Below are 15,403 nucleotides of genomic sequence, written 5' to 3' on the forward strand. Positions count from 1 at the left end.
ACACACACACACACACACAATTCCTGTTTTTAGGTAGACCTTTAAAGACCTAACCCTAACCCTAACCACAAACCCCTAAAAGCCTTAACCCATCTGTTCCTCACGTACCCCGTGGAAGGTTACCTTCCTCTTCAAAGCCCACCCACCACTGACCTCATCAAGGCCAACAGGCTTCTGGGATACCTGAAGACCGTCCTGTCCACGTCCCTCGACACACAGGTGCCTGCAGGGGCTTGTCTCTCTGACTGGTGCTGCTTCACACTTCAGGACGTGCTCCTCTAATCTGACGTAGCAGTATTAAAGACAAAGCTCTATGTGAAGACCATTTGTTTTATTTTTTCGCCAGGAGGAGAAGCTTGTGGAGAGAGAGAGTGGAGCCTGGCAGATTGAAGGAGAGCCCACCATCCTGGTCACCCTCGCTCATATATTCAACCACTTCGCACCTCTGATGGTAAATCACTGGGAGCACCAGTGAAACAGCTCAACGTTTCATGAACCGCTTTATTCATGGCTAATGTGTGTGTGTGCTAGTGTAAAGTGTACTTAGTGGAGGACGTGCTGATGAACTTCCTGTTGAGTATATTGGAGGGTGGAGGATCTGTGGAAGAGCATCCTCTCATACAGCAGCTGCTGGATCTTTTCTGGCTCCTCATGGAGGTACCGACTCAGAAACATCAATTTAAAGACACTTTCTGGAACGAGATTTGAGATTGTGTGTATCATTCATCCGAGACTGTGTTTTGTTCTCAAGGAGCACGAGGTGAGCGAGTGTCTGAAACAGCTGATGATGTCACTGCTGAGAGCGTACCGTTTCTCTCCCATCATCCCGGACCTGGGCTTTCAGGTGAGAAACCCAATTATTGCTCTCTCATGCTAATCCATTTTCCAGTCCGTGGTAACGTTATGTTTATCGGTGCGTTATGCTCTCTCTGTCCTCCAGATTCATTACCTGCGTCTGACCACAGCGATACTCCGACATGAGAAGTCCAGGAAGTACCTGCTCAGCAACGTCCTATATCCTCTTTATTCATAACTTAGCAGGCTTTTATAAGACCCTTTCGGTATCTTTTAAAAATCACTCCAGAAAAGTTATAACATGGTTAGCATTCTTAGACCATTGCTTAGTGAACTTCACTATAGACAGATTTGAATCGGTTTGGGTCTTTAACAGCATCACGTTTGACGTGCTCCGGTCTGTGGTCTTCTTCTACATCAAGACCCCTCTGAGAGTGAAGGAGGCGGGGCTGGATGAGCTCATCCCCACCACCTGGTGGCCCACACGCTTCGACAAAGAGGTCAGACACATCCCCTCACACGAGTGTGAATATGATTGTTTGTAAAGGCTTCAGGTAAGCTGTGACCTGAAGTGATCTCGTCAAGCAAACACTGATCTGAACTGAGCTCGGGCTGAAGCGACAGATGAGTAACTCTCCGCTGTGTGTCCTGACATGTGTCCAGGGCAAAGATGAGAGAGACACGCGTGAGGAGACGGCCGAGGAGAGGCTGAGACGACGAGCGTACGAGCGCGGCTGTCACCGACTGAAGAAGAGGATTGAGGGTATGTCACACACACACACACTCACTGACACAGCATCAGATCTGCAAACATATCTGTCTCTGACACTCGGCTGAACCTGTGTGTGTGTGTGTGTGTGTGTGTGTGTAGTTGTGGAGGAGCTGCAGGTTCAGATCCTGAGGTTGATGCTGAACAACAAAGACAAGGGGGTGGTATGTTGACGCTTGTTTTCCACACATCTGCACGCACAGCTGTTATATTTTATTGTATGAATGAAATATATGATATGAGAATGGCCCACTTGGACAGGAAGAGACCGTCTGACCTACAGTTCATTTAGTTTAGAACTTTAAATGTTGTTCATGTTAACTAAAACTATTATAAATGATTTTGATTAACTAAAATAAAACAGAAAAAAAAAAAAAAACATTTTTATATATATATATATATATATATATATATATATATATATATATTTGACAGTGAAATTATAGATTGCTTTTGGAAACTAACTTCAAATAAATTTAAGCTGATCTTTAATTTTAGTAATTTTACTAAAACTAAAATTGAATTACATTTTAAAATAAATATACATATAAATTATAAATAAAATAATCAAGAAAAACAGGATAGCTAAATAGAAATGTATTTTTTTTATATAATTTATAAAAGCATAACAAAATTACTAAAACTTAAAATGAAAACTGAAAATACTCTGTAAAAGTTTATATATATATATATATATATATATATATATATATATATATATATATATATTCACATTTTTTTATTTGTTTTTTACATAACTGAAATGGGATTTAAACCAAAATAAATAAAAATAAAATGTGAATACCACAAAAAAAGTAATACCTAGCTATTCAATTTAAATTATTGATGTAATATTGATATTCTTATATAAATAAATATATTCATGTCTTATTTAGAAAAAAAACCCATATATATATATATATATGTTCTTTTGTTTTTTTCTAAATAAGACATAGTTTAGCACAATAGTTTTGTCAGAGGAACAGAACAAAATTTAAGTAAGACAGATTTAAGTGAAACTGACAACACAATCTGTGACATTTCACAGAAAACCAGCAGAATGTTTTATCTTTTAAGATTATTTTGTGATTTGATGTGTGTTTCAGTCTGTGTGTTGTTTACCTGGCTCTCTCTCTTTCACAGGGCGAAGCATCTCGATACATTTTCCTCAACAAATTCCGCAAGTTCCTTCAAGAGAACGCCAGCAATAGAGGGGTAGGACCCAGGACACAGGACACACGATGAATTACTCTGTCCTCCTTTATTACTAACATTAACACGCTCTCCATATCCGGATAGTCTCTAGATATTTGGATTGTGCAGTATTTGAGACTTTACCAAAATAAAGGATTAGAAGATTATATTTGAGAATGCATCTGAGAATCTGGACTGGAGCAGAGCGAGGGATGATGTGTGGAAAAGTGTCCGAGAGCAGTTTAGATGAATCATTTCCTCAGGCCATCCAAGATGAGTTTGTCTGCTTATCAGATTTGGAGAAATTAAGCATAACATTACTGTCTCAGCAGCGGATGCTCTGCAGTGAACGGGTGCCGTCACAATAACCCACATCACTCCAGTCCATCAGTTAATGTCTCGTGACGTGTAAAGATGTGGGTTTGTAAGAAACACATCCGTCAAGACATTTGTAACTTCAAAACATTGCTTCAAACCAAGTCGTCTATTCATAACGTTTCAAAATCCGTTCTGATCGAGAAACAAACTCCTCTTCATCTTCAGTAAACTGTCAGCAAATATTTGGGTGAACTATTCCTTCACATGAGAGAAATAGATCATGAGATCACAGTCTTTTTCTGCAAAAGTAAAAATAATTTTTTTTATTAGTTCCAGTATCATATAAACCGGGAAACTGTGCTTGCATAAAGGATGTAAAAACAAAAGCAAAACAAAAGGTTTTAGGACTTCATCATGCGTCGTGCACTCTTTCACTGCTAACACATATGGCCATTGTCTGTAACATGAATGTTGTCGATGGGATGGTTTCAGGTATTGTGCAGTGATCGGGGTTTGATGTTTGTCTCACGAGTTGTGTGTGTGTGTGTGTGTTCAGAACCCCACAGTGTTGTGTCCTCCCGAATACATGGTGTGCTTCATACACCGGCTCATCACGGCCATCAGGAGCTACTGGGACGAAGGCAAGAGGAGAAGCCCAGGATCCATCAGCAGTGAAGGTACACTACACACACATGCTGTTCAGGGTTATTATAGCTTTAAACTAAAACTGGAATCATGATAAAAATGTTCAAAAAAGTTCACGTAGTTGCAATTGCAACATTTTTTTTATTTTTGTTTAGTTTATTTTGAAGCATTAAAGCAGAATAAAACTAAATAAAATGAGTAGTAATAATGAAATACATTGACTGAATAAATAAAATAAAATAAAAAATGCAAGAAAAATAATAAAACTAAAATTATAGTGCAAATATAAAAATACAAAAAAACTATGGAGAGTTAAGGCACTGATTAGAGTTGAACGTCACGTCTTTGACCTGTTTGTGTTCCCGTCAGACGCGTACGTCCCTCCTCAGCTCTTCTACAACGGGAAGGTGGATTACTTTGACCTTCAGCGTTTAGGAGGACTTCTCTCGCATCTGAAGAAGACGCTCAAAGGTTGGTTAAAAACACATGTGAAGTGTGCTTCGGAGTTTGGTCAAATAATTACCCAGCATGCAGCAGCTCTAGACTCCAGCAGAGGGAGCAGAAGGTCAGTTTGTTACAACAGAGCTACAATACAGTGGGTTTAAACCTCTGAAGACAACAAATAAAGCTTTCCTGCGTCAGGTTTGGCAACAACAGACGTACTTCTGTCTGTTTTGAGAAGCTCACTTTAAAGCTCGCAGACGTAATGTTTGTTTCCTGCAGTTTTTGCTAGACGTAAACAGAGACGTTCAGTCTCACTCTGATGTGCCTGTTATGTTCAGTTTGTTTGATAACTCTTCAGATTTCTCTATTGATCTTTTCAAAGCTGCCAGACGAATGGTTTAGATCGATCAGCCTCCCAAATCTGTTTTAAATTGAGACCGAATGCATTGTACACATCCTTCAAGGTGTTTGCTTTTTCTTTTTTTTCTTTTTGTGTGGTTTCTGACTTCATTATTAACCTCAAAAACGTTGTGTGGTCGTTACTTTGATTTGTGGCTTCATTAAAATGTCTGAAATTGTGGGATAAGACGGATGCTGGCAGCGTTCAGAGTGACCGGGATGCAGGAGGATATTGATTTCCCTCAATGCAGCGGCTCACGCCTCAGAAAACATTGACAAACAGCAGGAAACGCACTAAGAGAGAAGGACGGAGGATAAAGGAAGTGGTTGAGAGTTGTGCCTCTTATGTCATTTATTTATTCTTTTATTTTTTATTTTGTGGTTTGCATTAGGATTTGCTGCATTTTTCGTTTTGTAAATTTCAAATTTTAATGTGACCCCAAAAAACATGACAATCTCAATTTAGGTGTCAGACATTAAATATAGCATAGAGAAATGAATAATGAATACAATTCATACATACATACACACACACACACACACACACACACACACACACACACACTGTCGCTTCTGGCCAAAATACGAGTCAATCATCCATAACAACACTTCCTCTTGTGAAGCTAAAACCACTGTGTTTGTATGAAACCAATCCATCAAGACCTGTTTAACCTCAAACCAGTGCTTCTAGCTAAACTTTGAGTCCTCTGTCCATAATATTGGTTTCTTCTGTGGAAAAGGCGTCTCGTCTGAATTAGGAGAGACATCTGCGCAGGTCAAGAACAAGTCCACAACAGCTCTGAACAAACACGTGTGTGTATTTTGATGTGAGAGGACAACAGGAGATGGACTTTTTCACTGGAGGAAGAGTTGTTCTGGATTTTTGACTCATATTATGGCCAGAAGTGACAGTTTAAAGCTAAAACGCACATCTTTTCACTTCACAAGATTGTCTCGTTCTGACGGCACCCATTCACTGCAGAGCATCCATTGATGAGACACTGATGCAGTGCTACATTTCTACAAATCTGATGAAGAAACAAACTCCTCTCAGATGACCTCAGGGTGAATAAAATAAAAATAATCTGCTGTCTGACCTTCGACACACTATTTTCGATGTAGTATTATTTGAGGCGCACTCAATCTGGTGTAATATTCAGAAAGAATGGTACTTCAATTATGAATCAGCCTATTAGTGTTCACCCATTGTGATTACAGTAAGACCGTTGTGTTTGAATACGCTTGTGTGATTAACTGGAGAGACCAGGCACATCTCGTCATGTGTCATTACTGCTCAGTCCGTCTCTCCACTGCTTTCGTCTCCTAAAACACACACGTTCCTCCGGTGATCTCTTGTTTGATTGAGAGCTGGTAATCACACTGTTCCTGTGTGGTTTCTGCTGAGCATCTCCTTCTCCCTCCGGTGCCTGACCGAAGTCTTCTGGGGCTTTGAGGAAAGAATCCAAGACATCTGAGAGTAAAGCAAGGGAAGGATGAGTGAAAAATGGGACACACTCATTGTTTTTTTTACATTGACCGTCGTCTGCGGTCGGTTCATCAATTTAATCTATTTATTTTGACTAGTTTGTGTACAACAGTTGAATCCCGTCATCTGGACTTTATCTTGACGATATTGATTCACGTTTAGCAGCTGCTGAGGGCTTTTCCTTCTTGTCATATATTATATAATTAGTCTGTTTTTGGTCATTATTATTATAGTTGTTGATTTTGGCCACCGAACATCGCAGTGTTTGTCTCCACTCAATATGAAGCAGCCGAATCCACCATCTGCTCCTCATCTTATTCAGCGTGGTGTTTTTTAAAGTAATGTTTCAGTATTTATGCTTTTATGAGTTGTTCAGACTAAAGAGTGCAGCAGAAATGAGTCCTTCAACCCAGAAACAAGCTTCGAACTCGTGGTGTCCCATGTCCCGAAGCCAGCGAATTGGTGAAATGACATGAAATAATGTGTGTGGGGAACACAAGCTTCAAATATCTTCATGTTTTATTCTATGATACAAAAGCCCACTAGTGATTTTTATTTAAGCTTTTCCTTGTCTTTAAAAAGGCGGTAGCTAACAAGTGTCTAAATGGGAATAAACGTCATCACGCTGAACAGATAAACTCATCGAGTCACTAGTCGCTCACAGCCTCACTGTGTTTATAATCGTGCTCTCACAAACTATTCTAACTCCAGCTTTACAACTGCTACAGTAGATTTGAAAGAAGAACTGAAATAGTCGAAAACGTTAAGGTAACGCCGAAGTCAGGCGGACGTGGAGTAGTTTATTTATAGCCTACATTTAGCTAGATTGTTTTGTGTGTGTGTGTGTATGTATAGGCTTCGAAAACTCATGAAAGCCCATGAAACTGTATGCTAACGCTAGCATATGCCTTCAGTCCAACACGTAGCATTTCAAAGTGTAGTCTATTTGATAGTGTGCACCCGGGCCATTGTTGGCCCTTTGTGGAACAACTGATGAATGCAAAACACATTCAATGCACGTATGAAAAGCATGCATGGTTGTTCTAGATTTAGATTTAGAGTAACTAGACCCTGTTGTTATTTGTAAGTGGACCTAAAGTAGCTACAACCCAGAACACCTTCACTTTTACCATCAACATTAGCTTTCATCAATATCATCATCTCTAGGCTCTTTAATGATTGCACGTATTGATTGGGTAGTATTGATTTAGGTCACGTTTAAAAGTCATTTCTGTCAGTTCTGTAATGATGATCATAATAATAATAATAATAATAAATCCCCATCAGCCAATATGGCATTTCTCCAGCATGTTTTCATTAAACTACACTAAATCTTGACCCCAGCGTTCACTAACCAGCATCAATTAGATGTGAAACGGCCGTGCTCTTTCTCTGAACCTTTCTTCATACTGACTTCTTCTTCTAATAGCTACATCAAGGTCATTTTGTGGCAAATCCTGATATTTTTCTTCCCTTAGCATCCAAGTGGCAGCTGTACTCGGACCCGAGCCAGTTTGTTTCCTTCACCGACTGATTTTGGCACACTTTTCGGGTGGCTTAGGGAGAGTCGTGACTAACTGCTCAAGTGACTCAAATTAGGTTGTCTGTGACTGGAAAGTGTAATTTCTCTTCCCCACTTTGGCACCGCAGTATCTGTCAGATTTATAGACTTTTGATGTTTATGGAGCCTGAGATTTATCAGCTGACAGACGGCCAGAGGTCATTCAGGTGTGATGAAGACAGCAAATTAATGAAACCATATCTCTGGGGTCATCCACTCTGTCAGACTTCATCATCTATTTGGTCTTAAATTATGACTCCATTTGAGACATCGTAGAATGAATTTATAAGATTGTTTGGTGATCTTGATAAATGCATAATCACGTTCACCTTATTCACTGGATCTCAGTTTATCCAATGCTAAGGAAAGTTTGTATGAAGACTTAAATTATGAAGTGTTATTTTAAATTTAATTATCATTTATATTACACAGCATTACTAAAATGTCATTAATTTTAAAATAACATTTATATTAAAATTACATTAATAAACACAAAACTCATTCAAATAACTCAAATAAATTATATATTAAATACAAAATTATTTAAATTAATTTTAAATTTTAAGTGATGAAATGCTATAAAATACATTTTATAAAATGACTTGAATTGCAATTAAAATGTATATGAAAGTTACATTTTATTGATTTCATTCCATGTAATATAAAATAAATTACTTTTTTTTTTTTTAGCAAAATGTGCTCAAAGTGGTAAACATCCAATAAGTAAAAAATTGAAACAAATCAAAATTGAAATGATTTTTAAATTTATTATTATTTTTTTTTTAATTAAATTACTTTATTATAGACATTTAATAGATCCTTAAACATATAAAATATAAAATAAATTAAAATAAAAAAATAAAACATTTAATTGATTTTGTAAAATTGCCCTGTGGTATACATTTAATAAATCATAAATTATTATAAAATAAATAACTAATTATTAATTATTTTAAATGTAATTATTATAATTCATTACTCTTAGAATTTGTAATATAAAATACTTTATATATATATATATATATATATATATATATATATATATATATATATATATATATATATATATATATATATATATATATATACACTAGTTTACATATAATTGAAATATGATTTATTTATTTGTGGTGAACACTCAATAAATTATGAATTATTACAATTTAAATTATTATAATTTAGTACAAAAATCTCATTCAGTTAATGCTTTATTGGGAATAAATATTCTCTCTTGGATAAATTAGGTCACTATTATAGAGTTTTGGGTTATATTTTATTCCCCATAATATTGTTTATAATACCCAAGCACACAGGTCCTCTTTGGGCAGGTCGAAGGGTCACTCCAGCGCTTAGCTTGCACCTTACAATAAAAATAGATGTGCATGAACTATACAACGCCTCACTCCTTCAATCTCTGAGATTGACTCTCTTCTCTCTCTTTCTGTTCTTCCGCTGAATTACTCCCAAACTGCTTTTACTGCCCCATTTCTCTCACATGTATGCCTCAGTTGGACAGCCGGCCTTGAAAATGTAGACCTTTGGAGTGAAGTGGAGCCCATATCTCTCCTAAAACAGTTGTTATAAGCCCTCGGACGAGTTGAAGCCAAGATTTTTTTTTTTTATTGCTCTGCTGTCCAAAAGATGAAAAATGTGCATCACTAAATAATGGACTGAAGTGTTCATAAAAGCTTGTGAGCTTGTCGTCCTCTGAGAAATCTGAGCCAGATTCACTCCTAAAAGCCTCTTTTTGGTTGATTTGTATAAAACGAATCTGGCTTCTTCTCTTTCTAGCAGCTAAATGACTTCCTTTGTTGTTGTGCTGGATATTAAACTTGATAGTTTGGCTGTTTTATGATGTTTTAGATGACCTGGCTGCGAAAGCCAACATCATCATCGACCCGGCGGAGATCCAGGCCTCATCCATGGACGATCTGGATGAAGACGAGGAGACTGGAGCTGCACAGGTTGTTTCACAGTATTGTTCACAACAAGTCATTTTTGTTGGAAAGACAACTATAAAAGCATGTTAAAAGATTACTTTGGGATTAATACAAGTTGATATATGTATATATTCAAATTATTTATTTATACATGCATTATGCTCTTATTATTTTTCATATAATAATATAGGATCATAATGTTCCTAAATATATATACATATATATTTGATATACTTTTTAAAATAATACTAACAGTAAATACCATTTTCAGATCAAATGAAGTAAATTTGTATTTATTTATTTTTTGTAAAATGTGCTAAAAATTGTGAGCATTCAATAAATTACATAACTAAATATATAATTATAATTTTCTTTACGTTTTATATTTAGTCATTTAGCAGACTACTACTACAACTAATAATAATAGATGTGTATAAACTGTAATACACTATCATAAAGTAAAAAAATAGTGATTTTTAGTTAGTGGTTTAATTTGTGATCATGATTTAAAAAAATATGTATGGATCTTATTTTATTTAAACTTTAAATGTTTTTATAGTGCTGTGATATTTACATAGCTGATTATTCATTGTTTTTTTTATTCTCAATACGACCTTAATATGAAAAAAGTGGCTTATTTTTACAGTTTTACTTTGTTGCCATGGCAACATAATGTTTGAAACCCTGAAGTGACCCTCTTCTCGAGTGATTTTCTGAAATTACAAGCTTCACTTCTCTTTTAAATTCTCCCCAAACTGGCCCCATTTCTCTCCATTATAAGTGACCTTGACTGTGTCTCATGAAGGGTGTCTGGTGTAGAGCACTGTGTTTGTTATGTGGAGCTGCTCTAGTTTTTGTGCTCAGGACGTTCTCCTGAAAGTCATGCAGCTTTGAGTCTAGATGCTGGAGATGAATGATGTTGTGTGTTTGGGACCGGCAGAGACCGTCTGGCTCTGTGGCCATGGGCGGCGCTCTGGCCCGTCCCAGCTGGTTGAGTTCCCCGACGCTGGGCAGAGCCAACCGCTTCCTGAGCACCGCGGCCGTCAGCCTCATGACCCCTCGACGACCCCTCGCCCCGCCGGAGAAGGTCAAAGTCCGGACCCTCGCCGTGGAGCAGAGAACCGAGGAAGACAGTGAGTCCTTTTTTATACAGCAGCAACGTATTATACAATTATACATAAAACATATTTTAATAATTTATAATATTTATTATTTTGTCACATTTAGTTGTATTTTTACTAATTTTACATTTCAATTTATAGTACCATTTTAAATATTATTTAATGGCTGATTATTTATTTAGCAGATACCAACACCTGGAAATATATAAGATATCTAAATATCCATTTATTTTGAAAACAAATGGTAGTAATGATCTTTTAAGCACAACTGAGATAAAACATATATTATCCGTTTCCTTATTTTTTTTAAGCATAAATCTAACAAAATTGACAGATTTTGTTAATCAATGGGGAAAATGCCAATCGGAAAAAGACAAAGTTAAAATTTTAAAAGACTAAGACTAATTAAAAATGGATGACAAAATGAACACTAGTCCTATGAAAGCATCATTTAAAAAAAACATTTTATTTGAAATATTGGGATATCTTTTATTTTAGAGAACCTCATCTTGAATAAAGTTTTTCTTATGCTATCATATGAAAATATATATTGTTTTTATTTTAAGCATAAATCAAACAAAATTTACAACATTTTTGTGCTTAAAATGATTTTAAAAATGTAATTGTGTGAAATAAATTACTTGCAAACAATTGTTTTACTTCTGATGGAAATGCATTAAGATTTTAATTGAATATAAATATATTGAATTAAATGTATTTCAGCCCTTTTTCTTGTTTTAATCATAAATCTAATATATTTTCATGAGGTTTATTCTTAAAAAACTGTTTGCTTATGAGATACGGAAAATGTAGAAGCTATATAAATGCATTCCTCCAATTTTACAAAACATCTTGTTTTAAAGGCTTTTAGATATATTTTACAGGACAGCATGACTTCAATATTGATTCAAAAAAGCATTTTTGCAGTGCATGACAATATCAATCCACAGCTTCACAGGAAATCCGATGGAAACCAGTTAGCTTAGCAATGAGCATCTCAGAAGAAAAAAATGAAAGAATAAATCTATCACTGATCTCAAGGGGAATATGATGTGTTTTTAACCTCTTTTCTTTCTGCCCATCTCCAGTCGAGGGAAGCCATGGTAACGATGGGCTGTTGCTGGGGCGACCGTCAGAAGAGCCCGACCAGCCAATCACAGAGAAGTCCCTGCTGGAGATCCTGGATGGGGTTGTGATGATGTACAATCTGAGCGTTCATCAGCAGCTCGGCAAGGTACGGCTCTGTGGGACGCTCATGCTGGAGCGGGTGAAGGAGATACAGGGCCTGAGGGCCGAGCTGTGTTACTGACGTCTGATGATGCCTGTGGCGTAGCGGTTTCACCTTTGTGTCACTCAAACAGTTTTGTGAGTGTCACACAACAATCGCATCTGAATTTGAAAGCATGTTTATGAGGCTTAGGTCTGAGAAATCTTCATAAACAAAAAATCATGATACAGTACACATTGGGATAAAAATCCATTGTTTTCAGTGACTTAATGCCAGAGATAGTCTAATACTTGACCAAATATAGGATCACTATTATATATAATTTATAGAGCCTGACCGATATATTCGTTTCGCTGATATTATCGGACGATATGAGCCTGTCGCCGATATATCGGTATCGGCGAATATGCTGCAGATATTAATTTTTTCTTTTCTTTTACAGAGCACATAGGGCAGATTAAATGCTTCTGAATGGTGTAATATCTTAGTTTGTCCATCAGAGCGTGCTCCATTGTTTGCTACAGGAGACCCAGGTCAGTGTAGTGTAGAGATGCACGAATGAGCTCAAACTTCAGTTCACTGCGTCAAATGATCTGCCCGCCACCCACCCACACCTGTATTTGATCATTACATTACATTGATTGTAATTCTTAGTTATAGACTAGAGCTGATCTGTGCATCAAAGAAAACGTCTGCAGCACATTAAAGCCTGCGTTATGGCCACCGGAGCTGATCACAGACATTCAGTTAATGCTGGTGTTAATACCAACCATGGCGTGGCCCAGAACTCATGATTATGACATTGGTCACATCACATTGATGCTTCAGTCTTTCCCTAGTTTAAAGGGGGGGTGAAATGCTATTTCATGCATACTGAGTTTTTTACACTGTTAAAGAGTTGGATTCCCATGCTAAACATGGACAAAGTTTCAAAAATTAAGTTGTACGTTTGAAGGAGTATTTCTGTTCCAAAAATACTCCTTCTGGTTTTTCACAAGTTTCGGAAAGTTTTTTTCGAGTATGGCTCTGTGTGACGTTAGATGGAGCGGAATTTCCTTATATGGGTGCTGAGGGCACTTCTGCCGGAAGAGCGCGCGCTCCTGTATAGCAGAGCACTGAGAGCAGAGACATTCACTGATCAGAGCGAGAGCATCGCGAAAAGTCACAAAAGAAGTGTGTTTTTGGTTGCCAGGGCAAGACAACCCTGCACAGATTACCAAAAGAGAAACAGCATTAAGGGACCAGTGGATGGAGTTTATTTTTACAGAGCATCAACGGAGTTGTGCAAGTGTTTGTGTTTGTTCCCTGCATTTCGAAGATGCTTGTTTTACAAACAAGGCCCAGTTTGACGCCGGATTTGCGTATCGTTTATTTCTTAAGGATGATGCAATCCCAACGACAAAAGGGTCACGATCGTGTGTTGGAACCGCAGGCGGTGAGTAAAACTGCTTCAAATATCTCTGTGTTGTTAAATTAGCTATCGGCGCGTAAGCACATCAAGTAAACCTTGTACACCTTTAAAGAAAAAAAAAAAAGACGACATAAAAGTGGAACTTAGTCATTTTCCAAAACCGCTAAGCAAATATATACAGTTTCAATACATACTACTTAGAGACGTCCTGCTGTAGTCGTTGCTGCTGCTGCTCTCGTTCAGTTTCAGCCTCTGGATCTGATTCTGGATCATAAATATACGCTGAATCTGACTGTAAGCCATGGTTTTTTTTGGTTGGTTTTGTCCTCACGGTAAAGTCACAGCTTCCAAACGCTATCAGCGCAAAAGCCTACTCGCGCTCGTGATTCTTTAGCTCCGCCCACACGTCACCCCTCCAGCCGGTCGTGATTTTCTGAAAAAAATCGGCACAGACTATCTTTCTCTTATGAATATAATAAAACTAAAGACTTTTTGGAGATATGAAGGATGCAGTACTACTCTATAGGTACTCAAGATTAACAGGATATTGAGTGAAAACGAGCATTTCACCCCCCCTTTAATACCAAACAAAATTTTCCCATCAGACTCAAATTAATCAAACTTGCTCTCATCACCAAAGTAAACTTTGTTCTGCAGGGTGTGCTTTCAGTCAGACCTCACCTAATTGTGCCAAGGCACATCCTTACTCTGTTTAGCACTGAACTGGTGAGCAATTCCAGCTGCAGTGCTGAACCGATTCTTTTTTTTTTTTTTTTTTTGATTTGAAAGTTAAATATTTCTTAAAAAAAAACAAAAAAAATCTTTGATTGTCATTCTTCATTTTGCATTTGAGGTCCTTTAAGTTCACTTGCATGGATCTTGCTGAAAGCTCCTCTTTGATTTAGAGAGTGTCTCGTGTGCCAGCTCATCCTGACCGACCCGCTGCACATCTCCAAACACACACTGATAAACGCTTTCTGTCGACGCATCGTTGCTTTCAACAGTGAGTCACTGCTGGGTAAAACACGGCCTCTGTCCTGCCAGCAGCTGTTTTAATGTTCACTCTGTCAACAGCGAGGAGAAAAGAGCCTAGCAGAAAAACTGTGCTCGTGAAGTCTGTGTAATTCATGCTCTTCGTGAAGTGCTTCGCTCAGCAGAGTTCTGTACATCAACCTTTGTCCTGTCCTTGCGCTTGGGGAAAAAATTGATTTCAATCATGGAGAGTGATTACTCTCTGCCTCTCTTTGTGAAATTCCTATGTATCTAGGTTTTTTTTTTTAGTTCTCCCAAAAATGAAAGTCCTGTCATCATTTCCTCTTGTTCTGATCCAGATTTGACTGGTCCAGAAGAACATCTCTCTCCATTGATGGCCATGCAAAAGTAGCCATGTTTTTATACACTGTGGTATTTCAGTGTGATTACAGAGGCATAGATTTCCTGTGAAAACTGACTAAAATATTTTCAAACCAGTTGTATTTTTATTTTATTTTCACATAAACCAGTAGTATAGCTTCAGAAGACTTGGAATATGGTGTCATGAACCATATGGACCGCTTTTATGGTGCCTTTTAAATCTTTTTTGTCTCTATATAAACAGCAACAAGAAAATACAGTAAACTGTCGGAGACAAGGATAACAGTGTCATTGAAAAAGAAAAACAGTAGAATCAGTACAAGCTCAATACATTGATAGATATGTTTGACACACACTCATACATATTTATCCCCACAGTGACACAAGTTCCCATGAGTCGGTGTACATTCAGGTTTAAGTCGCCATAAAACAAAACAAAGCCAACATTTATTCTCATTTGGTCCTCATCCGAGTGTTCATTCTGGACCCTGTTAATTAGTCATTTAGTCCTGGGATTTGAACCTGCGGGTGTTTAGTCAACGGCCGAAATCTTTAACCACTAGGCTGCACCAGCGAGAAGAAAAGCCTTGGTTAGCACTTCAGTTTTCTGATGTAATTAATCCCAATGTTTGTTCCTCATGGGAGTTTCTCAATGCCACTGCTGATGTGAATCACTGCTCCAGTGGGGTTTGTGAGGCACTCTTCTTTGTTTCTGCTTTCGAACAATATTCATTTTGTG

The 15,403-nt window shown here is 37.4% G+C and overlaps 1 protein-coding gene across 4 annotated transcripts in view; it reads left to right on the forward strand.

The window, feature by feature from the left end:
* LOC113065150 (E3 ubiquitin-protein ligase RNF123-like) overlaps positions 1-15,403 on the forward strand; it is a 126,407-nt gene that overhangs the window by 5,405 nt on the left and 105,599 nt on the right. For all 4 annotated transcript variants that reach the window (XM_026236369.1, XM_026236367.1, XM_026236370.1 and 1 more), the window contains exons 11-24: positions 105-219; positions 347-451; positions 532-657; positions 752-844; positions 941-1,014; positions 1,178-1,295; positions 1,459-1,558; positions 1,667-1,728; positions 2,708-2,779; positions 3,633-3,753; positions 4,091-4,192; positions 9,475-9,575; positions 10,492-10,684; positions 11,761-11,906. In XM_026236369.1, the coding sequence (XP_026092154.1) occupies positions 105-219; positions 347-451; positions 532-657; positions 752-844; positions 941-1,014; positions 1,178-1,295; positions 1,459-1,558; positions 1,667-1,728; positions 2,708-2,779; positions 3,633-3,753; positions 4,091-4,192; positions 9,475-9,575; positions 10,492-10,684; positions 11,761-11,906 (1,528 nt within the window). The remainder of the gene's footprint in view (positions 1-104; positions 220-346; positions 452-531; positions 658-751; positions 845-940; positions 1,015-1,177; positions 1,296-1,458; positions 1,559-1,666; positions 1,729-2,707; positions 2,780-3,632; positions 3,754-4,090; positions 4,193-9,474; positions 9,576-10,491; positions 10,685-11,760; positions 11,907-15,403) is intronic.

The sequence above is a fragment of the Carassius auratus genome, chromosome 47, assembly GCF_003368295.1.
Source record: "Carassius auratus strain Wakin chromosome 47, ASM336829v1, whole genome shotgun sequence".
In the NCBI taxonomy this organism is placed as follows: domain Eukaryota; kingdom Metazoa; phylum Chordata; class Actinopteri; order Cypriniformes; family Cyprinidae; genus Carassius; species Carassius auratus.